Below are 26,861 nucleotides of genomic sequence, written 5' to 3'. Positions count from 1 at the left end.
CTTTTCTTCCCAGCACTTTTATCTTTCACTTTCTGGGAAGTGGTTTGTGCAAAGTCAAAATAAAAATATCTATGTGGGCATGGATACCACTGTAACTTCAGCTGATGTAGCAGGGTGGTTTAACTGCAGTGATGTGGTTATATCAGCAGAAGGACATGCTTGCAGTTAAGTGCTGAATTTTGCAGAGGCAAAGCTGTTCTTGGCTCCTTTGCAACTAGGTAGGAAAATCCCATCAGGTCCAAGGACCCCAGCCTGCCAGCATGGTTTGAGTCTCAGACGCACGTGGAAAAGGGTCAAGTGATGTCAGTAATAGCCAAAACGACTTTGTTGGGAAGGGTTTGACTTCAGTTGCTGGCACTGTAGTAGAGCAAAAGACCTTTGGACTGCTGGAGCCCACAGCACCAAGCAAATATTTTTTGAGTTTTCTTACTTTTGTGCATGTTTTGATTGGATTGAACTGTGCCCCAAGGGGCCTGGAAAAAGATTTTGGCAGTGTCTGGCTACCACAACAATGTGCTAGCACTTCCCAGCTGAGGGGACAGCCCGCTAACCCTGAAACAAGTAACCCCAGTAGCCCTATGAGCAAAAGAAAATTCACCAAAAAAGCACTGTCAGTGTAATCGTGCTGAGGTCAAGGGCTTCTGGTAGGAAAACCTCTCTTATTCGTGATTCACAGGGCTGCCTCAGCAGGACCTAGTGCAGACCTGTCTTAACGGGAAAAGCCTGTGATGTCGAGAAGTGTATTTCTTTGGAGACCAGCGCTTGCTTACGCGCTGTCAGCAACCCGATATATCAGAGTGCTTGAGTTACCTTGCTCTGAGCTGCAGCAGATGGAGGGGATCAAAACGAGTGCTTTTTCACCTTTGTTATCTGATTTAATCTAATTGAAATGTTGTACGCCGGGCATGTGCTTTCATTGACTTGTCTTCTCAAGAAGTACATCCTGGTAGTCGAGCGGTAAACCTTCCCCTCACCAACGGGCTACAGGATTCCTCTGCTGGTACCTGGGCTGTGTGCGGTGTGTTCCTCTGCCTGGGAACCTGAAGCAGTGTTTGATGGACGTGGTCTTATGGTGGAGTGGGAATTCTCAATTTTTATGCAACCTGCACATGGATTGGGGCAACCCCTAATATCAGTACGGGCTTGGGGGATGAAGGGATTGAGAGCAGCCCTGCGGAGAAGGTCTTGGGGGTACCGGTGGATGAAAAGCTGGACATGACCCAGCAATGTGGCTCTCAGCCCAGAAAGCCAACCCTGTTGTCCTGGGCTGCACCAAAAGCAGTGTGGGCAGCAAGTCGAGGGAGGGGATTGTGCCCCTCTGCTCCGATCGGGTGAGACCCACCTGCAGTCCTGCATCCAGCTCTGGGGTCCTCAGCACGGGAGAGACATGGACCTGTTGGAGCGGGTCCAGAGGAGGGACACAAAAATGGTCAGAGGGCTGGAACACCTCTGCTGTGAGGACAGGCTGGGAGAGTTGGGGTTGTTCTGCCTGGAGAAGAGAAGGCTCCAGGGAGACCTTGTAGCAGCCTTCCAGTACCTAAAGGGGGCCTGCAGGAAAGATGGAGAGGGACTTTTTACAAGGGCACGTGGTGATAGGACAAGGTGTAATGGTTTTAAACTAAAAGAGGGTAGATTCAGACTAGATATAAGGAAGACATTTTTTATGATGATGGTGGTGAAACATTGAACAGGTTGCCCAGAGGTGGTGGATGCCCCATCCCTGGAAACACTCAAGGTCAGGTTGGACGGGGCTCTGAGCAACCTGATCGAGTTGAAGATGTCCCTGCTCATTGCAGGGGGGTTGGACCAGATGAACTTTAAAGGTCCCTTCTAACCCAAACCAGTCTGTGATTCCTCACTGCTACTGAACTTCCATGGATGTAACTGACTGTTGGAGGTCTTTGTGTGCTTTACTTGCAGTCCTGGTTTTGGCTGGGGTAGAGTTAATTTTCTTCCTAGTAGCTGGTATAGTGTTACGTTTTGGATTTAGGATGAGAAGAATCTGGATAACACCCTGATGTTTTCAGTTATTGCTAAGTAGTGTTTAGACTGAGTCAAGGATTTTTCAGCTTCTCCTGCCCAGCCAGCAAGAAGGCTGGAGGGGCACAAGGAGCTGGGAGGGGACACAGCCAGGACAGCTGACCCAAACTGGCTAGAGGGGTATTCCATACCATGGGATGTCATGCCCAGTATATAAACTGGGGGGAGTTGGCCTGGGGGGATTGCTGCTCGGGAACTAACTGGGCATTGGTTGGCGAGTGGTGAGCAATTGCACTGTGCATCACTTGTTGTATATTCCAATCCTTCTGTTATTATTATTGTCATGTTATTACTGTTATTATTACCATTATTATTGTCTTCCTTTCTGTCCTATTAAACTGTCTTTATCTCAACCCACGAGTTTCACCTTCTCCACCCTCCCTCCCCGATTCTCTCCCCCATCCCACTGGGTCAGGGGGAAGTGAGTGAGCGGCTGCGTGGTGCTTAGTTGCTGGTTGGGGTTAAACCACAACACCTAGTCACCCATAGCTTGTTTGTCAGTGTGGATGTTAAAGAAAAATGTGTGAGGATATCAGTATGAAGATTTGTATTTGAAGCTATTGTAATGCAAAATGACAGATAAATAATGAATCTTCTATCTGCATAGTTGTCTAGTGTTCTACGGTGCTGAAAGGAAGGAATATATATATATATATCTCCATGCTCTGTTACAGGAAATAATCTCCTCTTTTGCAGGTTAAATACTTTATACACATTTGTATTACAGTGTAAGAAATCTGCTTTTCATGCTGGTGCTGATGTGTGTTTTGGTGATGAAAGAGCTTGTTGATAGAAATATTAAGGCTTTTTTTGTAGGATCACAGCATTTTTCATATTTTGCAGTTGACTTGGAGTCAGTCATTAGTTATGAGTCACCTGGTGGTGAGTCAGCTCAATACTGCATGACTAACTCGTCATGTCATCTTACTATTTTTTTATAGTCTGTTGAGAAGATAGTTGGGACTGCAACTCTGAAGTCACTGACCTCCATTGCTTTCTTGGTAATGGGTTGTATGACCCCCTGTTGAATTGGCTTGTTACGCCTCAGTTCCATACCTTCAGGCAGTGTTTAGGGCAATAATAGCTACTAATGCGATGCATGGTTTTGTCCTTCTTGTTTGGACTTACTTTCACATTTTCGTCCTGTGACCACACTCAAACTTAGGCGTTGGGTGGCTCCTCCGCACTACCAGCCGTATGTGACTGTCCAGTTATGTCCATCCTGTGCTCTTTACTTCCCACACCACTGATAACGGCTTTCCCTGCACGTTGTATACTGTGGTACGTTATCGGTGCCGTGGGCTTAATGGCTCTGGGATGAGGACAAGTGAGGCTGGGTACCACACAGAACATCACTAAACCCAGGCTTTGAGAAATCAGCGGGACAAGAGTTGGGAGCCATAAATCTTGTACGGGAAATGCCTGAGCCTGCAGAAAAGTTTCTACTGCTAGTTTAAATTAATATTGTGGTTAACAAAAGTCAATATCCAAATAGACGGTAGTAAATGTAAGATATTTTAGGGGGAAGGAAAGAGATTTGCAATATTTCAGGGCTGAGACTTTGCTAAATACAAATTGAGTCTAGGTATGTCTATTTTCTGTGTTACACAGCTGCTCAGAGCAAAAGATCATAATGGCCTCTCTAAATTCATAGTTTTTGGCTGTGGGATTGAAGCATGCCCTTGTTTCTAGAAACTTCTGATTTAATCAGCCAGGCTGGAGATACATGTAACAAAAATCATCCTGTGGTCAGAGCAGGAGAGAGTTTATGTGTAGAACTAAGTTGCTGGATTTGGGCAGTGAGTCTAAGCCTAGGTCTGAGTTCTGAAGCATACACAGGTGAGACAAAAGAGGGGGAGAAATCACTTTGATCATTTTAGGTAAATACTCTTGGGGTAAGGTGACATTAGTTAGGGCCCTGGGTAGCTAAATTAAATGGTTATTTAGTGTGTCCTTTTTTTTTTCCAATCTAATGCTGGTTTTTCTGTAGGAGGTTTTTTCAAAGTTATAGCTTGTTTGCTGTCTTGCAATAAGTTAGGGAATATATACCCATCAGCTTGTAAGTTATGTAGATAAAATCACTCAGTAATTGTTTTTTTTCTTCTATGTCCCTCGCAGCAGAAGTTGCTTTCCTTCTTGTCACCTTAAAATGAGGAAAAATTAAATAGAAGTCCTTGCTCACTGTGCATTCTACCAGAAATCATAATGAACAACATAATGAACTTTGCAGACTATTTGAAATTTACAGTGAATTCTAGCGTTTAGAGAGATAGGGGCTGGGATGTAAAAAGACAGGCAATCCGTGCACTCTGCAGTGTCGTGCAGTGCAGGACGTCAGGACTCGCGCCTGCCTGGGCTTATTTACCATCGGTTCAGTTCTGTCCCAGGTAGACGTGCTGCTTTGTTCCCTACTCTCTGGGCCTGTTTCACATTAAGGCCTATGTGCTCTAAATGCCTCTAATAATAAGAATAGCTAGTCGGTATGCTAACAGGAGGACTGCACCCTTGAAAAGATTGTGCGTGTCATAAGCTGAGAGTGTTTGGGGTGGTGAGAGGGGTGAAGTTTTTAGGGGAAGAGAACATTGGTTTTGATATGGGAAAAGACAGCCTTTTGTCACTTGCAGGAGGGTTTTCCCCATTGATCTCTAAAGCTGAGTTTTAAGACGTGATATTTATCAGAAAACACAGTAAAATAAATCTGTTTGGATAGGTGAGAGTAGCCTGGGAAGGTAAGTGAGGGCAACAGTATTTGCTAATACACAAGACTGCTCTGTATCTCTCTCACAACCTTTCCTCACATGCAAGCAATCAGAAAAGGTGGTCCAATTTTAATCCGCTTCTTCTAATCTGTTTTTAGTAACATGTCAGGGTAATCTCACTGTATTTCCTGTTGAACTTATATCTAACCCTCATTTTAAACAATATAGACTGGGGCTTTTACAGCTTCATGTACTTGAGGTTTGTCAAGGAAAAGTCAAAAATAAACAACAGTATCCTTACAAAGACAGAAAAATGCTGGTGTGTTTTTCTTTGCAGCAGAAGGTTGGATTTTTCTTTCCAGGACTATAAACATTATGTGTATGTGTAAAGCTACCAAGTAATTCTCTGAATGCAAGACATCTTTCTTGTCTGCCTCCTTCATAATTCTGACACAACTACTGAAGAAGTACTGTCCTTACGTGCGGGGAAAAAAAAGATGCTATGAATTGCTCTTTGCTTGTATCATGGGAACCAGTTGTAACTGGGCTTCTTCAACATACATGTACATGCTATCTAGTGAGTAATACAAATGCGGTTTTCAAATGTAAGCACAGGCTGGCTGTTGAAAATTAAATTATACACACACATTTTAATAAGCGGGCCACCTTCTTATGTGTTAAATTTGCTCTTTTGCTTCTTGCAAGGCAGGAGGTTCATAGTTCAAATGCAAACCAGACAGTTTATATGCTGATTTTATGGGAGTGACTTACAGAACAGTGTCAAACTTTTGCAGCCAAGAGCAACTTCTTTTCATTACCGGTATGTAATGCATGTTCTCACACATGTCAAAGCAATATCCATGCCATACAATAAGACTTATGACGTGGCTTTGAAATGTATTGCATCTCTTGACTGCTCCATCTGCCCATACCTGTTGTTTCATGCCCTGTAACGACCGGTGGGTGTTCCAGTCTCCTGGGCAAGTTTTAGCAGTGCCACTTACTTACCTTTTTCTTAAAAGAAGCCTACTACAGGAGTATGGCCCAGACTGGGCATATTCAAACATATATTCAAACATTCTACCTGCTCCTTTTTTTTTTTTTTTTTTTTCCCCCTTCCCCCTATAAAAGCTTTAGGCTATTATATTTAATGTCCACAGGCTCTTCACAAGTACAGTGAAAAGATTCTTACCTGCACAGTAACAGAAAATTAACAGTAATACATGCAGTATTATCTCTAAGGATGTAAAAAGGGAAACTTGCGGTGGGTCTAAGAAAGACAGAAGAAAAGCTTTTTTAAGCCGTTCTGTGAATCTCTTATGGCTCCTGGGCCTGCTATATTCTTGCTCCTTGTAACAGAACCAAGCAAAAGAATAGAATACTGTTTTCCCCCAAACCAGACATATTAAAATGCAGTAGTGTTTTCATATTTGTACTTCAGTATCTCCAAGAGGTCTCTCTGTCTTTGTGCCAGACACTATAAAATTTTATAGCAAAGAGGTAGCTTTTTTCCTAAAAAGCTTTCAGTCAAAGAGCGAGCTCACTTTGGCATACCTAATAATGTGTACTTTATTTGAGTAATCATCAAATTTACTAGCATGCATTTTAGAGAACCTAAGTAATTAGTGCCTGACTGTATAATCAGTCTGACTAATGCTCCTGTTCAGTGCAAATTAGAAGAGGACTGTGGCATGCTACTTGTAACTAAGCAGTTTCTCTTTTTTCCAGTCTAAACTTAAAGATTTTTGGACTTTAGGATAAGTATGCATTCATGTCCACTGCAGTATTTTCTTACAAATGAAAGTTGCGTGTGGGCTTGCAGTCCAGACAAATACGCAAAAATCTTAAATTTCTGTGAGTTTACACATTTCAGGTCTACCCTCCCTCTCATGTCTGCACCTTTTCAAAACAAGGTAAAACAGAGGGGTTTTAATTTATTTATTAGATGGATGTGTCTGCTTCCTTTTTTCCTCCTCTTCTTACTCCACTACTTGCCTTTCTGTTCACCATGGTTCCATGATGATTGAACCATTGTGAAATATTCAGCTGTTTTTGTTGATCTTAAACTAGAGCAATTCTTGGGCAGAGGAGGTCTGGAAAACTTCAGTTGTGTGGTGTCCTCCCCATAAAAGTAAAACAGCTGAAAAAAAGTAGCTACAACAGGAAAATCTGAAGATACTGTAAATGAACTGTCAGTGGCACTTTGGGTCCTCTGCCTTGGCGAAGGCTGGCGTGGGGCTGCAGGAACCTCCGACTTCAGCCCTGCACACAGCCAGGGGATCTTGGTTGACGGGAGCCGCTTGGTCTCTCAGGGCGTGGATCTGGATTTCGCGGTTGTAATGAAAAATGCTTAACCGACTCAGCTGCTATCTTAAGATACGTGCAGCTTCGTTTCATGCTTGTCCAAACCTGTTCCGTTCTTTCTTGCAGCAAGCTCTCCTCCTGCTGCAGCTAACAGCGCTGGGGGGTGGTGGTGATGGAGAGCCAGTCCCAATTACGCCAATTTAATAAGTTTCACATTTCTTTGCTGACAACGGTTGTGGCTCTCTGTGGCAGTTCAACCTAACAAGACACGTTGGTGGGCGCCTTGTTGCGAGAATATCACGCAAATGAGAGAGCCCTGAGCGTCTTGAAGCTTTAACCTTTGCTTTATTGCACAGCTAGCAAAGTGCCTCGGTGGCTTTTCCTAAAAAACCAAAAAAAACCAAAAAAAACCCACCTCAGGATCGAAGAGAGCAAAACAAGGCCCTGCTGCAACAGGCTGACGTGTGTAGCGATACTAACTGACCAGCAGCGCTTCTCTAGGAGCTGCCAATGGTCATCTGCTGGAGCCTGCTGCTGTTGTCTAACCACGCTGGTCCTGGAGAAAAGCAAGAATCTAAGGGCAAAATGCACTATGTAAGACCCTAAATAAGGCGACTTTGTGCTTTTTGAAAGTAATGAGGTTTATGCTGCTTTTTAATGACAAAACCTCCTCAGAATATATTATTAAAAAACCCACCACTTTTTGCTTCCTATATAGAAATTCAGAATTATTCCAGCTTCTTGCTCCCTTCCCCCACCTTTCACCTGCCATCCTCTATTTCTGCCAAGCCGTCTGAGAGACGGTAACAGCAGAGGGACCCCCATCCCTCCCGGGACCAGTGGATGCTGCCCACAGGGTCGGTGCAGCGGTCTGTGGTTGTCTGCTGGCAGGGAGGCACGGTCCCTTGCTCCTTCCCTCTGCAGACACAGAGTCCTTTGTCACCGTCCTGCTAGCAGGGCATGCGAGAGCAGTGCCCCTTGGGAGGGATTATTGCAGAATTATTATTTCAGAGGATTTGCAGGCTTGGGCAGCCATCCCTGCACTAAATCATACACTGGCAGGTTCCTCTCCAGTATAGGGAAGCTGGGATGTATAATTTTTTTTTTATTTCTAGACTGAAGCTGAAAATCTGGTTTACAGCCAGCTCCTCATCTTCTGGGAGAAACAGGAGTGTGAGACACCCCAGGTTCACGCAGGACATGCTGGGAAGAGCAGCGTAGCCCTACCTAACCACAGAGCCAGCGCTGCAGACCAGGGTGTTGTGATTCACGGTGTCCCAGTCTCCAGGAAGAGTGGTTCTCTGCGGTGCAGAGCTGAAGCTCTGATGCATCTCTTCATCTCTGCTGCACTGTGGCAAAGCCAGTAAATCTTTCCAGTGCTCTGCACAAAGCCTTCCTTCATCACAGCTTCCTTGTCCCCTTCGGGTGCTACCATGGGCTGTGGTGAGCTTTACTGCGTGGTCCAGAGAAATTGGTAGCAAAGTTGAGTGAATGATCGATCCCCTCTTAGACCCAGACTGGTTCTGCACATGGACTCTCCTCTGTCTCTGGACCATACATACCAGGGTCCTGGCTCACACAGTTTTGTTTGGAGTAAACTCTAATTGCACTGTATGGAGCCAGCTGAGATTTAGCTCCAGCCTAGACTATGAAATATGGCTAAAGCATCTTCTGTCCCAGTGCTTATACAGGTTTCATGTGCCATAGGAATGGCACTGGCTAGTTCTGAGTGTGGATAAACTGCCTGCACCTATTTTTTGATTTGACAGTACTTCCACGCTAGCAAAAAAATTTTGTTGATATTTGGGGTGCATTCTTGGGCAGGGGAAACTGCTGTTGTGGGACCCAGCACTAACTTGGATAGGTTGAAAGGCAGCTTTGGAGACCTGTTGAAGGCTGGTCTGTTGCTGTCTACACTATAATTACCTCTGCGTGTCAGAACCGGGCATATAGGCAAGGAGGGGTCAGCCCTTCCACTGTCATCTAAGGGCATCTGCCAGTTATCTTCAGTCAGAGCTGGAAGAAATCCCCATTGCTGTTTAACTGAATTAATGGCTATAGCAACGGAGGGAGTGGCCTTGCAGTGTTCTCCTCGGTTAGCCCTTTCCTGAAAGGCTGATTAATTGTTTTAAGATCAGCATGCATGCATGATAAAAGTTAACTTTGAAATAGCGTAGCCTTGTAAACAAGGCTACCGTAGAAACTGTGCTGTATGCTTAGGTTTGGGGAAGATGCCATGTTTTAAGTTTACCTACCCGTAATTCTGCTTTGAACATTCCCCATTGTGTGTTATGTGTCATCGTGTACATATTTGTTTTCATAGATAGACATCCTTAGGAGCTTACTGTATTCAGGGCTTGAGTTCCGCTCCTTCCTACCTCCCACCCCGCGTGTAAGTTACCATTATACACCTACAATTTTGGGGGAAGGGGAGTTCGTTAAAGGACTGCTTCAGTGAAGAACCTTTGAGCTGTGAATAAAATACATCCTTGGCTGTCTTGGTAGCAGTATGGCTGTGTCAAAACCTCATAGTGCAGGCAACCTGCAAGGAAGAAACAGGTAGTAAACACTGGCTTAATGAAAAGCCCCTCTGATCATTTAAAACACAAAAAGAGTGTGAGCAAGGGACTGATGTTCAAGGTAGGGTGTTTGGGCAGCGTTGGGATCACTTACCCAGTTCCCATTTTCTGGGTTAAAGGAACAGTAAGTAGTGGCAAGGGTATGGGTAGGAGTGCAGAGTGCAGGTTGCCAGTCAAGTGGGGTTGTTGGCTTGTTTTTACAAGGCAATTGGTGATACTGTAGAAATGCTATTTTGTGATACTATAGAAAAAACTTTAAAAGTTACTCTAAAAAAAAAAAAAAAAAAGAGGAGGAGGGGATGCTAGCTTTTGTTGTCCCTTAAGACGAGTAGCTTATGCTTCAATTCAGATTTACACTTCCAGGATCTCTGCAGAATCATACAGAGCTTTGTACTGATCTCATATTCAAATTTTTTAATTCTTGTAACATAAAAGCAAAGAAAAATAAAACTAATTTTTTTTTTAAACAAGCAAAGATGATACTAGACTCCTATCTAAATTTCACCAGAGTTGCATCATACGGTCTTGGAAATTAGTTCCTCAAAGATCATTTCAGAGCTCTGCCAATTCACTGTTATGTTAATTTTGCCTATTCTCCTTCTCCGGAAACCTGTCAATATGGAAAGATCTAAAAGATGGGTTTTAAATAAAGATGGGAAAGTCCTATTGAAGCAGACACATTCCCACTGTGAACAAAAAGTCGTTTGATTAAAAAATGATTTGAGTACAATTGAATATTTTTGCTGTGAGGTGTGCAGTATATACGGTAAGAGAAACCAAGCCAAGCCTTGGAGAAGTTAAAATAAAATGGAAGCACACTTAATTTATGAGAGCTTCGTAGTTAAATGTTGTCAGGAGATCTGGAAGCTGAGATTGCGTGCATATGAACTTCCTCTGCGCAGGTGCAAGTTGTCATGTCTTTAATCCACAGATGGCTTTAGAAGTGTTCAGTGCAGTGGGTGTTTTTGCCTTCAGGACTGGATTTGTGAATAACACCTGCCAGTATCCTTTTCTTGCTTTACATTATTTTATTGCCCTGATGTTTCAGGGCACCTCGCGTAACGTTTAGTTCCCTATTTTCAGTAAGAGCTTTGCTTCGCTGTCTGCCAGCACTGGTGCGTTAGCTGTAACGTTAGGTCTTCCTCGCTTGCGGGCAGGACAGATGGGGAACCAGTTAGCTTATGTGCACCTCTGCCTGCGTTTCAGGGACTGGGCAGTTTAAATTCAAAAATTAAACACAGGCGTGGATCGGAAAGCAAGTTCTTGCCTCGCCAGGCTGGCTGTTGCGGGAGGGTTGGCTGGGTCAGGGTGGCTCCAGAGGGACAGGTCTCCCGGTGGGGATGGCAGGAGAGGGCACCAGGAGATGAGGGAGGGAAACGGAGACCAGCACGGCTCCTGGCCGTGTCGGTCGCCTCACGGCTTTCGGGGGGGGGGGGCCCCGCGCGGGGGGCCGGCTGGGGTGCTCCTGCGGCTCCGTCAGCCGGCAACCGCTGGCCGGCAGCGGACGAGGGAGCTGCGAGGCTGGAGCTAAAACTGCAGCGCCCATGTCTGAGGGGCTGGCTGCTACCTGGTGGGAGGAGTGAGAGAAACCCAAGCCCTACGTCGTCTCAGCACGTTGAAATTTGCCGGCAAGACCGTCCGTTTCTGTGTAAAAAAAACCCAGAACCTTTCTTCTGGCTCCATTTTCTTTTTCTGTCCTCCCAGCCCTCTGCAGCAGCCTCGCTGAGGGAGTGCCCCAGCCCAGCAGCCGTGGTCCCCCTTTGCGGTGGGGGGACGACCAGCTGCAAGGACCTTTCGGCCTCCATAGCTGGTGCCGTGGCAGAGTCTTCTTGGCTTGGGCAATAATACGACGGTGATAAATGCCGCAGGCTTTCCTGACAGCAGCCTCCCACCAAGCAGTTGTGCCTGGCAGCAGTCCTGGTCCCTGCGGGATTTGGGCACCGTCCGCGCCCGCAGGCCGCGGTGGCTGCGCCGGCAGCCTGGGCAGGGTCGGTTCATACGAAGTGTTTGGGCCGAGGGGAAGGTAGAGGGATGAGGCTAAAAGGTTCGCATCGGCGTTGCTCGGGGCTTTTTTCGGCATCCCGGAGGGCCTCGTCAGAGTATTGCCTTCTCCGGTGAGCCTCCAGTTCGGGACAAGGCTTGCTTTTGCAGGGATTGCCCCTCGGAGCTCCAGCTCCCACGTAAGCATCGCCTCTGATTTCATTACAGGCTGCTCCTGTTCTAGACTCGGAGGCAGTCCAGTCAGCTACCTGCAGGGTTTTCTGCTTCTTTTTTAGTAAAAAAAGGCCTATGGAGATTAATTGCTTTGAGCCTCAGAAAAGCTGGTATAATTTGTAGGCTGCTTATTGAACAGGGTTGTTCCAGTTCTTGATAGCAAGGCATATTATTCAAATTCGGTCTTGTTCATTCAGTTGCAAATAGTCATTGTTTATCTCCTATGAATCACTGAATAAATATGAATTTGAAACTGAGAGTTTCACTTGAGTTCTAGCTGATGTTGACAGTCAAGCTAATGCTTTCAGTGCCAGGCGTCATCCATAGATGCACTGTGTGGAAAATGATGGATAAAGGGTGAGGGGTTTTTTTGTGGGATTTTTAGTGTTTTGGTCTTCTTTCCCAGATGAGGAAACCATCAATTTTCACTCCCTTGTCCTTGGAGCTAGTTAAGGCGATACACATTGAAAGCAAAAGGAGTATTGCCATTACATCTGTTTACTGGGTGCTGCTTACGGTAAACACTGACTTGGGGGTGCCTTCGGTGGGGTGTCCCAAGCCAGACGGAGGATTGAGCCCATGGGGAACGTGGGCCCAGACCTTCTCCGTTCCTCTGCTACGTGCCGGGATCCGCTCTCTGCCTCATCTTGCAGTGCCCTGCAGGTCGGAGACCTCTCCCCTGGTTTGCTGTGTTGTCAAAGCTGGCTTCCAGTTGAGACCCTGCTGCTGACCGGCTGCCTGGCAGGGAGCTGAAGGCCCATCTTGTGGAACGTCTCCTGTGTCCCGCACTCGGACTAATTCACTTGCTCCGGCGTTTTGGGAAAGCCAGGCAGCTGTAATCCCTCCACCCTCCTCTATTCACGAAGAGAAAGGAGCACTTTTCTGTGGCGAAACAAGTGCTGGTAACGTTCCCGGAATGTTTCACGTTTTCCGCAGTGCTATGGTCATGGTATTTGTAGGTGGGCTTCTTAAAAATCGAGCCTTGCGGTGTCTTCAGGTGCCGTGTAACTATAAGTTATGTAAGGTCACTTGCAAAGAAAGTTAAATTAAAGATGCTTTTTTTTTTTTTCTTGTAAGAATTAGCATGGACTGCCTAGAGGCTTACTGTAGTATAATGTAGGTAAAATTGATGTGTTTAATTTGAATTAAATTTCTTTATTGTTTGTGTAGGCAAGCCCAACTGAAGGGTCATAAGTGCTGAACCTGTAATTGGAAACTTGTTCGTACTTGATGATAGAGCTTGTCTATGAACAGAAACAGGTCGGTATGTGGAATAAACTGCCTTGAAATACCTCTTGTGGAATAGGCATGAGGTGGGAAGTCTTGATCAGACAAGCTTATTGACAGTGGTCCACGCACAGGGAAACAATAGAGGTGCGATTTAGTGGGTTTGCTGAGCTCTGCTGCGGCGATGACTGGATTGCCATCCCGGCAGCGTGCTTCCCCGTGCTGTGGAGCTCAGGAGCAGAGAAGGATATTCTGCGTGGGTGTGACAACCCGAAAGTTGTAGTAGAAGAGCTGTTCAGGGGAGGTGCTGCAAGCCATCGCTGGTGCCGTTGCTGCTGGAGGTTGAGGAGAGGGCGAGGGAAGGCACCAGGACAGGCTCCCAGCACTTGAACCCCACGTCCCAGGCTCCGGCAAGTCTGAGGAGCCTGCTGAAAGGGGGACAGAGGGGAAGGATTTGGAAGGGGTTTGACTGATAGAAGACTGAAAATGGCAGGAACCGAAGCGAGCAGAGGGTAAGGACGAAATAGAGGATTATACGCAATTTATGGGTTGTGTGTTAATCAGCTGATTTGGTAGGCACAATAACATGCAAAGTGGACATGTAGACATTTTGCATTACAGGTCAAGATTAACATCTAACTGGGAAGGGAGACTGGGAAGTGGGTTGATTCCCAGGGTAAATGGGGAGGAATTTTACAAAATGGGCAGGAAATAAGCTGATCCTCAGTTGATGTGTGTATGGGGTATTTGCTTGAAGAAAAGGCCGGTGTTAGTCACACTAGTAACGATATCAGTTTAGTTGTAGTATTATTTTTTTTTCTTGACATCAGTAAATGCCTTACATAAAATTATTTCATTTTCCTCCATAGTTTAATAGATAAGAAACTTCATTGTGGTTTTTTTTTTGTTGCTTTGAAAAAGATTAAATTATATTGCATCGAAGCAAGCCTTGGGCCCTGGTACATCTTGTTGTCTGAAAGATTGTTTGGGGACAATGGAGTGGATGTCTAAGGTCAGCTGTTACAGAGAAATAGTAAATTATCGGATAAAAACATTACTTGGGTTGCACTCTTGTCATGATTAACCGTAGAATTTAAAATGTCAGTAGTTAATCTGCTTTACATTTGGTCTTAAATTGCTTTTGATTTATAAGAGAGCCTCCTTGTCCTGTATTTTAAGTATCTACTTAGACAGTAGATCTCTCCAGGAGAAAAGAGTAAACTACTAGATTTTTATTTTTGTTTTTAATCTCTGGGTCCTTGGGCTTGCTGTGATTTATTTTTCTCCCTGGAACGCTGCATTCCACAGCTTGTAATGTGAGCCCAAGGCCTCTTTTTTCTGCTTGGACTCATGTATAAAGACATTTTGTAAGATTTATTGCATTCTTTTAACTTCTAAACACGAGGGAAACACAAATGATGATCCTCAGTTCAGACCAACAGCAGAGAATGAAAAAAAAATTGATATTTTAAGAGGATGTTTCTCTGTACAATCCCGTGTATTTTGCTGGGCTATGCTTATCTCTCTGCTGCGGGGTCAGTGACCATAAGCAAAAAGATGCCTTAGAAAACTGAGGGTGCTGATGTCTTGGACATAAGAGCCAAGTTCTCTGGAGTTGCTTTTGAGTCGTGTGGATTTTTGTGGGTATCACCATAGCAGTTGGGATTAACCCTGTGAAAAACTCATGTAGAGCAGTCCCTGGGGCAATGACAGGAAGGCTGTGGGCTTCACTTCTCAGGTCGCAGTTAACTTTGCTTTTTGGTGTCTGTGGGCTGGCTAGATGCTGTAGCAGTTGGTTCGCTAATATCATAGGCATATTGAAAAAAGTTTGGTAGTATTTTGTCTTGGTTTGTAAGCCTGTCTGTCAGATGACTTCTGTACAATAGCTCTTTGTCTTCACTTTCCCCGTCTTCCTGAATTTCATGTTTAAACTACCATCTTTTACATTATCCCTCTTGTTATATGGATTTGAGCAACTTAATTTAAATCGAGTGTGTGACAAGACTTTGATATTTCTGTTTTCCGTGCATGGATATCAGTATTATCTTCTGTAAGACCCTGCAGTTGGTAAGGCACACCTAGGGTTGATATAAAGTTCTCTTGCATAGAAAAGGTAGAGGGAGGTTGGTTGCTCCTTTTCTGTTACCCCTGCCAAAACCCCCCCTCTTGATTTGTTGCAACACCACCGGCGACAGGGACGTGCGAAGCTGCGTGACCGTTCCCGAGCACCGCAGCGTGCAGTACCTGGCGTCGGTCGGACGCCACCACGTCTGGCGTGTGTTACTGACGGTGAAGCCGACGGCGCGTTGTGTTTGGGAGGGGCGAGGGTTCAGGTCGCTGTTCAGAAGGGGCTGTTTTAAAATGCTCGCAATATGTAAACTTTTCAGTAGATGATCTTGCGCATTTTTGGAGAGCAGATTCAGTAACAGTCTAGCTTGGGTCGGGGCTTCCAAGATGCAGACAAGCCTGTTTCTACCTTTAAATAAAAATCTCATGGAAATCTCACTAAAACCATGAACATTGTTGTAATTCAAATACCGAATTGTTGATCAGGAAACTTTTGGAGTACCTTCTGCCTTCCTCCCAACCAGTATGGATTATCAGCATCAGACCAAGAACCCATCTCCTTGTGAAAAACACCCTGAGACACTCAGTTGTGTATGCGCTCTGTGCAGACTGGAAAGCCCGAGTGTGACTTGTAGGTTTTGGAAGAAGCGGGGATTGTGTGGGTTTTTTGATGCGCTTTACCTAAGCACTTCATTCAGCATTCTCCTAAACGCACTTGACTCAGCTGCTGTGAAATCTTTTGATACCATTTAATGATCTTATTCAAGCAGGGATTTCTGTCACTTGGCATCATGTCACAAAATGATACAGTAAGAGAGAAAGCATGTGTGCTGCTGTCATTGAGGGCCCACTCTGATGTTCTTTCCTGGTGTTAATAAATTGTATTAAAAATTAAATCTTTTGTTAAAATATAATTTCTGTTAGATCTTGAGCTTAGGGGTAATTTGTCAGTGCAGAAAATTAATTAGACATTGTTTTGTGATATTCCCCTTAAATTGAATGCTTGAAAGACTTTTTTTTTTTTTTCTCCTCATGCCAGATTAATTATGCAGGATAAAAATATCATTTTCAACATAAAGAAGTGGGGAGTATTAAGATCTTCATGCTGGTGGTTTTCATGCTCTTTTAAAAGCATCAGTGAAATTAATTTAATTGCAGTCATATGCCTCAAACTCCTGATCTGTTGGTGGGTTATTTTCTTTACATGCTCACTGGTCGATTTAAAAGCGTGTATTTGTGTAAAAGAGTAGTTATTCCAGATTGCATGGCATACAAAAAATGCTTTTCTGAACCAAATATAAAGACACAGACTCGCCTAACAGTTATTTGTACATTTTGGAGTACAATATTGCACTGCTCATGCAGAATTATTTTATGAACAGAGAAAATTATACATATATTTGCTAAAGCCATCATTTTCATTATATGTCTTTGACTTAGTATGTGATTTAGGGGTTATTTGCTTTTGAAATAGAGTCCCATATGAATTTATTTATTTACTTATTTATGATACTCCACTGTTTCAGAACAAACCTCTTCACGAAATGCCAACTGCCAAAAACGCGTTTACCTAGTGCTCATCTGCAGTCTCACCTTTAATCTCGGTGCGTGCTGCTGTAAGTTCTCCAGCTTCCTGCAGGGCATTAGAGAGCATCTGACTGGCATCTTCAGCCAAGAGAAGGCATTTATTTCCTACAGCAGCGGTTGGGGATCTGGACGGTGTTTCAGAGGGTGACGTGGGAGTCTGTCCCATCTATGCAATGCAGTCGTGGCCACGTCCTGGACGTGCTGGTGTGCTGCCGAGGACTTCCCTCTAACTTTTTTCCTTGGTCCCGTGTCCAAGGCTAATATTCTTGTTGTGAGATGATGAATTCAGTTTCTCTACTTGTCCTTCTTTCTCATCTGGGTAATATTTTTTGGGGAGTATGACTGTAGATCTCGCTCTCAGTGTCTAGGGCTTGACTTTGTGTCCGAAAGCAGGTCTGGCAAGTGCTGCGGGTAGCACAGTTGTTCAGCAGGCATACCTCGACACTGCTCTGGGTATGTCCCCATCACAGCAAGGCTGATGAATTTTACCCAGTTCTGGGGAGAATAGACTTGGGCTAACAATCCTGTGGACTTCTGAACAGACATGAATCAGGACATAGGGTCATACCATCAACTCTTTGAAACAGGCTGCCAAAAACACACCAGTATAGTTTGTTTTCACGATGTCTGCACATCACCCTGTTTTTAATGTTCGCTCAAATATTCCTGTCCTTACTTACCTGTCTCCTCTTCAATCTTTCCTTTTTGCCTAGAGAAAGAAATCTGACTCAGTAGCATGTGATTACTTTCTTTTAGTCTTACTTGCTTTCTTCTTCAGGACTGACATTAAACAGTGCTCCTCCAGCCCTTGGGTGTGGGTTCTTCAATTCAGCAAGCTGTTAACATTTAGGCATCCGATAGTTCCCTCCTATGTTATTTTTGAAGCCCAGAGTACCTGCTGCAGCTTTTTTCCCATGTTACCTGGGGAACTTGGTAGCATTGGTCCCCCAGCTTTTCAGGTTGCTTTCTCATTTGAGTCCCTTTTTGGTGTGTTCATCACGGCACTAGTAAGCCATGGTAGGGACAGTAGAGCAGTTTTGAAGTGTTGTTTTCCCTTCCCAGTGAAATGCTCTTTGCTGTTATTTAGCTGAATTCACTGTTTTGTCTTGTATTTCTTGAGCTTGCTCTTTTTCTTGAGCTTGTTCTTTTTGTTGTTGTTCTTTGCATTGCTCCTTCCTATCTCAACCTCTAATTTTCACTTCCATAATAACTTTGAGAGTTCTTATTTTGCTTGCTGTCTCTTTAGGGTTTAATTTACAGTTTTCCATGTATTCAGCATGTTTGTTTTCTTGGACCATTTATATCTTGAAAGGAAAGAAGTTTTTGCTGAATTCTCATTTAGGCTTGTCTTAAATCTTATTCCAAGTTTCCTGCATGTTTTACTTGACCTTCCAGAAATGCTGGCAAGATTCTTGAGGATGGACACTCGTGCGCTCTGCCAACGGGCTCCTCTTGATGTTCATCTTCCTCTTCTGCGTGCTGACCCCGGAGAATCACTCTTGGTTCCTATTTCCTGAGGATTTCAGCTGCTGTAATATTTCATAACGTGATCTTCTAATTAGTAACGATAAAGTTCAAGGTAGCTTTTTCACGTCCTTATCCTAGTAAAGGTGTGAGTGAAGATGAAATAAAACAAAGCAGGCCTTTCAGAGCTGAGCAGCAGGACTGCAGAAAGCCCGTTTTAAGGAAATGAGGTCTGCGCATGTGATCCTGCTGCCCTGTCTGATGGCTTTGATCTCGTTAGATGATTTTCACCAAGTTTTACAGTGGGTTTAGGAAATCTGAAGGACGCATGGTTCTGGTAAAAGTTAAAAGTAAAGGAAAAGTAACTCCCCAGCATTGGGAAAGAGATCCTCCTCCTTTCTGATTTGGGTGGCAGCCGTTATGACCGGTTGGCGTGTTTTCTACCTGGTTGACACACAGGCCTCTCTCCGAGTCAGCTCACAGAGCCGTTTCCTCACCCAAACAAGAAGGCAATGTGTGGGAGCACTGGCAGTATGAGGACAACCAGCCTGAAGAAGAGAAAATAGTGGGTTAGAGCAGGAAGGATGAATCTGCAGAGACCATCTTTGATAGTCCTGCCACACAGAAGTCAGTCGTCACGTCAGTTTTGCTGGTGCATTTCAATGAATTCCTTGCATTAATAAACATGCTTAGTGATGTATGGGGTGCTCTGCCTACCCTACTAACCTGTGCATCACATACCAAAGAACAGAAGTCACAAATATGAAGATTCTCCTCCTAGAAGTGATGTTCTGTTTCCTTTCTGTGTTCACGTGAGGTGCGCTCACAGGATATGTGCCATCCCCTTTTGGTTTCCTAATTCTCTTACTGAGTCTATTTTCCTGTTTTAATTCCAGGCTGATACATGGTCTCTGTTAAGTTGCTTGCTTTTCTAGGATTTGCTCTCCTTAAAACCCTTTTATTTCCAAATCTTCCAGCTTATGATATTTTTGTTCTACGGTATGACCTTTGGGTTTTTCGTCAAGGCTCTTCTGGCTATGAACTGCAGTTTATTATTACTCTTGAGATGTAATTACCTCTAATTCCACTTTGTGTGGTTAGTCTTGGGACTGCTAACACTGTTTTCAGTCCCAAAAGTTTTGCTATCAATTGATGCTGTTCACATTCGCTCTGTCTGTTAGATACCTGGACCGCTTGCCCCTGGATCATGTGCAAGTGGCTGCTTTCTCCATCCTGGTCAGCATTTCTCTGCCCTGTACAAATGCTTGTCCTGTCACCTTGATGGTTGTTTGCCACAAAATAAGGCTCAGATCTCTCGGTGTCTGTCTTTTTTTCCCCCAGTTAGGGATTGTGCTTTGGATGCTCTGAATCTGTAGGAACTTTCTGATGGTTTGCTCGCGTATCCTGTTGACATCTGTGCTGCCTTCCGGCACCTGTTAGAAATTTGTTTGCTGGATTTCTTTTCTCCCCCAGCCTTCCCCCAGTACACTTTGTGCTGGTGTGAGTGACAGCTGTAATGGTGCGATGGCCTGTGCCAGTGTTTGGTATGCCTGGGGTACGATTTTAATGGACAAATATCATCAGGCAGTTCTCTGTCAGCTGGTGGGGTATCCGAGCACAGAGCTTCGGTGTTAAGTCCAGTCTGTGTTCAGCCTCTTGCTTCTTCAGCTGCTTTTTCTCGCTCATCTCAGCAAGACAGGCAACACTGCTGTTTTCCTGAATGGCCTCCTATGTGCAGTCTTTCGTTAACAGGAGCATACGTATGTTTTTATGCTGAAAACCTCTGAGGGGTTTTCTCCTTCTGCGCAGACGTGGCCCCTTGCGCTGCCCCGTTTGTCGGGCAGTGCTGCGTGATCCCCAGCCCGCAGCAACAGTCCTGCGGTGCTCGCCAGTGCTCCGGCTGCCGGTTATTGCGCTTCTTCCATCTGCTTCATAAGTATTATTTCAAAGGATTTTGGAAGGGTGTTTTTTTGAAATGTTCCACATCATTAAAGTATTTGCATTAACCCCACGCTTGACTTTCTTGGACTGAAACGGTGCCGTTCATGGGGACTAGTATTGCCTGAGTAACATTGGCTGGGAGATGCAGGCATATGTCTGCAAGGATGAGCTGCCAAGATGTAAATTAAAAGGAAATGGGAAGCTGAATTCCAAAGCTGTTGTTTTACGGTCTTCAGTGATGTCATTTGTATTCATAAAAGTTTAACTAGATTGGGGATGTGTACATCTTCTGACCATATTTGTGATAGTTTTGCAGAAGATGCGTAGAAGTGTTTTCTGACTGAGTATTTAAATTGTGGCTTTTTTAGAGCTTTTACTGTCTGAACAGCTTCAGAACTTCGTCTCAAAAGTCCATTAATTAGAAATAGGTTCGCCTATTCATTTCCAAATACCTGCAGCACACTGAACTTAGCGTGCTCCTTGCATTAGGAATAGTGACCTAACCCGATAGCGGTCCTGACCGGAGAATTGAATGGAAACGTTTAAGTGGATTTTAGATCAAACATAAAAACACTTGCAGCCTCTTAGAGCAATAATTTTCATTTGCTGTTTTGTACTGTGAAACATTTCCTCCCAGAGTAACTTGAGTATAAGCAGGGTTTACTGTAAGGGGTGGGGGTTTTTTGGTTGGTTTTGGATTTTTTGGCAATGATTATTGCTTGGTTTATTTTTCTCCTGATAAAGTTTAACAGTAGTCCAGTGTGAAACAAGATCACATTTGCCCTTAAAAAGGAAAAGGCCTTATAGTCCTCAGTGCATTGTCAGTATGTGCTAGTTTCATGTGAGCCACGTGTACGTATTTGGGGCTTCAGTTATTGTCAGAGGAACTTCACAAGAAGGTATGACTGGCAGGCTATTACATTCTACAAGTCTGCACACTGATAAACTGGATAGGGAATATGAATGGGTGTGAAAGCTCTATGCTCAGACAGGAGTTTTTGAATGCATGCTCTGATTATTGTATTGTCTTTGTTTCCCTTCTTTCAGGTATTCACTTATAAACAGAGCACGATCACACACCAAAAAGTAACGCCTATGCATCAAACGAGCGCAGAGAGCGTGGAAGACATGGCAGCACTCGTAGATCTCCATGAAGGCTCCATTATGCACAACTTATTCCAGCGATATCAGCAAGATAAAATCTATGTAAGTTTCTTCTAAAATTAAGAAAAATATCCAGAGGGAATGTTTTTGAATGTGTAAGCGCTGTGTGTGTTTTGCTGTTCTGTGTTATCTTCCCTCCTAATGTTCTCCAGTTCTTTGTGTATCCACATAGAGCTGAAGCATGCCTCATCTAGTGACTTCTTACCAACAATGATGGAAGGAGAAGGTAGCTCAGGGCTGGCCAGGCAATCCCTTGGAAACCTTGAAAAACTGGCATGCTATATACGCTTTTACACTTCCAGTGACAGGGTTGTGTAAAGGGTTCTTGTTTTTTTCTTCTCCTTTAGACTCTCTGCCCCAACAATGTGTTCTGTGTATGTCACCAGAGAGGATGTGGTGGGATTTAGCCTGTGACTGCCATCTGAGATCCCGTCAGGCCAATATCCAATTCTGATCAGCTTCCCCTTTTCTGTTGTAGTACAATCGTCAAGCTGAGGACCTGTGCCATTAAATACAGATAGTCGGGTGTTTGGGGTGCATGAGAGTAGGCAGCTGTTTATCAGTTTCAAAAACTAGGACTTAGTCCACACAGAATTCTTCTTCTCAGCTCTGTAATGAAGGTTTTCGTGATTAGATTTACCTGCTCTTTAAATATTTTTGTTAATCTTGAACTGACTAGATATGAATCTTTCCTGAATCTGCAACTACACTAAATGTGAGAAAGATACAAGGAGTATTAGTGGCTGTTACAGATTGTGAACTCTCACTTTCCAGTAGTTCAGTGGTTGGTGGTTTTGGTTTTGTTTTTTTTTTTTTTTAATTAATAATTGCAGAACATACATAATTTTTGTTTGCATCACCTGTCTAGGCCCTTGATTTGGACATAAACATGCTTTATTCCAAGATTCATCTATTAAGTTCGGCTTCTTTATTTTTGAACATGAACGTATCTTAATGTAAAAATAAACTTGCCCTGTATTTAGAAATTTCTTTCTGATAAAAAGCAAAAAAGGGCACAAGGAAATTGTGTTCCTTTGCACATTACCTTTAAAGTGGCTAGTATGGGGAGTCCTAAATTTTGAGGTAGTTCTCTTCACAAAAGTCATTATGTATGAGTTGTTCCTCAAAACAAATGAACCATTTTGCCTTTCAGAAAAAACAGTAAACAAGAAATGAATAGCATATATGAACAATCCCGCATGTGCGTGGAACAATAGCTGCTTGGTAAGAATTTAGTTTTCCAGCAGTGTTGCTAGATTAGAATATAATACTGAGTGTGAGTTGAAACAAACAAACAAAAAATTGTTTCCTGAGCCATTATATGTACTCAGATGGAGGACGCTTCCCCCTTTTAAAAAGTGTGTGTGTAAAAGGGGGTGATTTCTTTAAGAGGCAAAGAATAGCCTTGTTCTGAAGAAACATGTCCTAGCTTATTTTTTGGCTTGTCAAGGCAAGATTAGGGTATTCTGATACTTGGTGCTCATTGTGGTGTACGTTTCTAGACAAACAGGTTTGTGTGCTGTTAATGATGAAAGATCTTCAATTGCTGCTGAATACTCATTGTCCCTTCAGTTTTGCTAATTTTACTGCTTATTCTTTTGAGTCCACCTCATCTGAAAAATGATTGAAAAGGTGGTCAGAAAAAAAGCTGTGTTTTGAAATGCATATGAAAGCCTCTCTGTTGTCCTATATATGTAACCAGGACCTGATCCAAGAAGCATCTTCTCTTCTCCCTCCTCATTGGTACTCCACACCTGCTGTGCCAGTGGTGGTGTTTTAACAGAACGGGGCTCCAGGAACAGAAACCCCAAGAAAAGCCGATTAAATTGCTTGAATAATTTTATGAAACTTCATAGATAATATGAGCATGTGTTGTAGGAGGAGGTGTTGTCATTGCAAAGTGAACTGTGTCTTTTCAAGCCAAAATCTCTTAATTGTTTTGAACGGTTCAACGATATTTTAATGTTTGATGTTAAAAAAAAACAATGGACTGAGAGGTGATTAAGTTTACCTTTGTTGAAGGCATACTTGCAGCTGAAAACGTTAGGTTCCTGGTCATTCTGCTTTGGGACCAGTCTAGTTCTTGTACAGGACAGTAGAAGCCATTGGAATTCATGCCAGGAGCAATCAAAACTTTCCAGATTGTACATTTGCCTTCTCCCTTCCCTCCAGAAAGTCCTCTCCCTTGGCCAGGAATTGCTTCATCAGTGTAGTGCACATACTGTCTCTTGTAGCTGCCTTGGCACCTCGGATGTGTCTGTTCCTTGTGCGTTAGAGATAAATCGGGAAGGCATATGCCCCTCTCCACTCTGAGCTTAGGGGCTGATCATCCCATTGAAAGACTTCTTGCCATCCCCAAATATAAACCACCATATAATTGCTGTGTCCTGGCTTTTAGCTTATTTACTTCAGCTCTGTGTGCCTCCTTGTCCTCATCGTGAGTGGGGCGAAAAGATATGCAAAGCTGTGTGCTGGCATTTTTGAGTTATACCCTTGTAATATTACAAGTGTATTAGTGTGGCTCTGGAGCGTGGCAGCTTTCTGTTAGTTTTGTCAGTGGTAATGAGGCTGGGAAGCACCTTTGTACCCTTAATGAGGAATGCGCTTAATTAGGACATAAGTTTTGGGGCTTGCTTCTTTGCACACACACAAAAATTATATGAAGTGCAATATACTAAATTGTAAAGTACATACAATTTCAAAAGTATCAGAGAAACAATTAAAAGGAAATTGACAGTTGCTTTCTCAGGAAAACAATTATTTATGCAAATCTTCCACTGTTAACTTGTGTGTTTGTCTGTATTTGAGGACCTGTTTCTCCAGCAATGAGCATTTAAGTAAATATCTTCAGATGTTTGAGTTCAGTTTAATCTTCCTTTACTTAATAACATTTTTGTCTCACATAATCATACCTGTGTTCCTAAACTCTTCACTGCTTCCTAATTAATAAAGATATTTGCTATGGATGCCAAGCTTTGTCAAACATGTCAGTGACTTTCTTTGCTGCTGCCAACAACTGCAGCTATAAAGGGCCAGCAGAGGATTTTCTGTGTTTCTGGCTGTTTCCTGGGGAGGGAGGAACACTGATTGAGTGTACAGACTCTGTTCACAGCGTGAATGATGCCTGGCTCTCTCCTTAGTGAGTTGAGGCTCTTAGCTGGATCTGTGCTATTAGCGAGAAAGTGAATGACAAAAGTTGTTTGTGTCTGTGTGCAGCCATCTTTTTGTATCAGTGTCAAGTCTGTTGACATGTGCTTGTGATACTTTTTGTCTGAATTTCCTTGAAAGAAGAGTGCACGCTGGTATTTTTTTCAAGTTTCTTGATTAATACTGCTTTTATCTAAAAGTTTGGTTCTGGGCTATCATCGCTTTTGTTGTCCAGGAAAGGACTAGGGTTAGGATGGCAGTGACCACATGGTGCAGGGTTTTCATTGTTACTTCCCCATTTTACTCCATCAGGAACAACTTGATATGGGAGTTCCAGCTTCTGGACATTGGCATAGGAGGTTTAACGGCTGTCTTTGAACGCTCAGATTAGCTTGCACACTAGGCTGGTATGTGGCAAAATATGGAAAGACAAACACTAGTGCTAAAAGCGGAAGGTGCCCGCATTTGAAAACAGAGCCTTTTGTGAAGGCGAATGAGGGATTTCGTCGCCTCTGAAGCAAGGCCAGCACGGGGCACGCGATGTGGAGAGGGAAAGTGCCGCAGCGGCTGTTCTTGTCGCTGTTCAAAGGCGAGTTGTTCCTGAAGCTGTTGATTCTGGTTTACTTTTAGTTAAGTACACATTGTGGAGGAGACTGGCTTGGCCTTGGAGAGGACACTGTGAACCACACTGTACGGATTGTGCTGCAAGACGCCCAAATTACGGTGTTTGGGCTGGCTCTGGCATGAGCTACAGTTGTCTTGTCTCTGTGGCCAGCGGTTAGTTACTGATGCAGGCGAGCGAATTTCGGAAGAGCGGACCAGAGGATTAGAGAGCAGCTTTTGCTGAGGCGAGAGGCGTGTTGGAAATAACTGCACTCTACATTGTGCAGGTCAGTATAGAGGTTTTCAGCCTCAGATCCACCCTCGTTTGCCTGAGTTCAAGCAGTAAACAAGCGCATCTGATTAGTTTTTTTTTTCCTTTTGAATTAAGCTCTGAAGTGCCAGGTCGGCACGTTTCCCCTTTGAAGCGGCGATAATTTGTCGCGTGCCCATCTTGTTCAGGTGGAGAACGTGTACGGGTGCCCAGAGAGGTGTGCGTGTGTGTTGGTCTCTCAGCCACCGTCCCCTGATGGGGAGAGTGGCCTCCAGGTTGTCCAGAGATTGGGTGTGGTGGCCGGGAAGGGTGAGAGAGAACATAACCTATTTTTGCTCACTTTCAAATTAGGACTGCAGCTTGCCCACTGATAATTATAACCATCTGTTAGGTTTGTGTGCGTATGTATAAAAACTTCTGTAGCAGCCACGTAGACATGTAGCGCTGTACCAGCCACATCCACATCAGAGGGAGGATGATGGTAATTAGGAGCTCAGTTTTCATGGCTGGCTTCCTTTCTCTCTTCAGCTGAAGAAACAAACAGGGAATAACTTGGATGAGAAAGCAACATTTCTCTGATTTTTTTTTAAAAAAAGGTGTTAAACTGGAAAAGTTGTCTCTTCCCTGACAAGGTTGCTTGCAGAGCTCCTCGCCACTTCATTACACTGAATGCTCAGTTATCTGTTCTTAAAAGGTATATTCAGTTATTTATGCATTGATTTTTAAATCAATTTGTGTTTATTTACTTGAGCAGCATGTTCAGTTGTAGTTTGTTAAACTTGCAGTAATTAGATAATTTATCTCCCTCGAAGTCATGAGGGTTCCCTGAGGCAACTAGTTGATGTTTGTGCAGTATTAATCAATAATCACCATCAGGGTTTTTTCAAATTCTGTTTGCAGACACAGATGCTTTAGTATCTGGGTCAGTTGCTCTCTGACTTGTTTATCTGGGTTTTTGCATATTTGTTTTTTTCTGAGTACAGTAAAACTCATTTCAGGTCCGGTGCAGTTGCTCTGTGGCATGTTACGATGGTCAGCAGGAAGTGGATGTTGCTGCATGTTATAGTGAGAAAATAGCAGGGCACACTAGAGTTATGGTTAATTAAATACAGACAGACAGACATAACTCATACACTTTGAAAGCACTCGTGTTCAGATGTCCTCTACCATGGACACAAGTTGTAGGTGGAGGCAGAGAGAAAAAGGAAGATCAGTAGAAGACAAGAGGCCCAAAACGGTTACTTACAAAGACAAAAACTGCCATGACAGATTTCTTAAATGGAAAAACTTGGATGCGCTCCCTGCAGAAACCGAACCTAAAAAGAATGTGTCAAGGACCCATACGCCATCTTGGACAGCTCAACAGCCTTGGTCTTTGGCCTGTCATGCTCTGTGGCATAAGTAAGTGTGGGCCATTGACTTTAAAAAAACCAAACAAAGGTACACACAAATTGTATCGTTAATTAGTACCATAAAATGTATATAAATATTGTACATGTACATTTAGACCAAGTCCCTAGTTATTACTCTAGCTCCTAGAACTATGTTTATCCT

At 43.7% G+C, this 26,861-nt stretch overlaps 1 protein-coding gene across 1 annotated transcript in view; it reads left to right on the top strand.

Moving 5' to 3' along the window:
* The window catches only part of MYO10 (myosin X), a 132,513-nt gene that overhangs the window by 16,270 nt on the left and 89,382 nt on the right, over positions 1–26,861 (top strand). The window contains exon 2 of the mRNA XM_010571461.1: positions 21,170–21,328. Coding sequence (XP_010569763.1) covers positions 21,218–21,328 — 111 coding nt within the window. The 5' untranslated portion in view covers positions 21,170–21,217. The remainder of the gene's footprint in view (positions 1–21,169; positions 21,329–26,861) is intronic.

This window comes from Haliaeetus leucocephalus, unplaced genomic scaffold (genome assembly GCF_000737465.1).
Source record: "Haliaeetus leucocephalus isolate CR32 unplaced genomic scaffold, Haliaeetus_leucocephalus-4.0 Scaffold328, whole genome shotgun sequence".
NCBI classification, from domain to species: Eukaryota; Metazoa; Chordata; class Aves; order Accipitriformes; family Accipitridae; genus Haliaeetus; species Haliaeetus leucocephalus.
The sequence above is the reverse complement of the archived record's forward strand: the minus strand, read 5'-3'. Positions and strand labels throughout refer to the sequence as shown.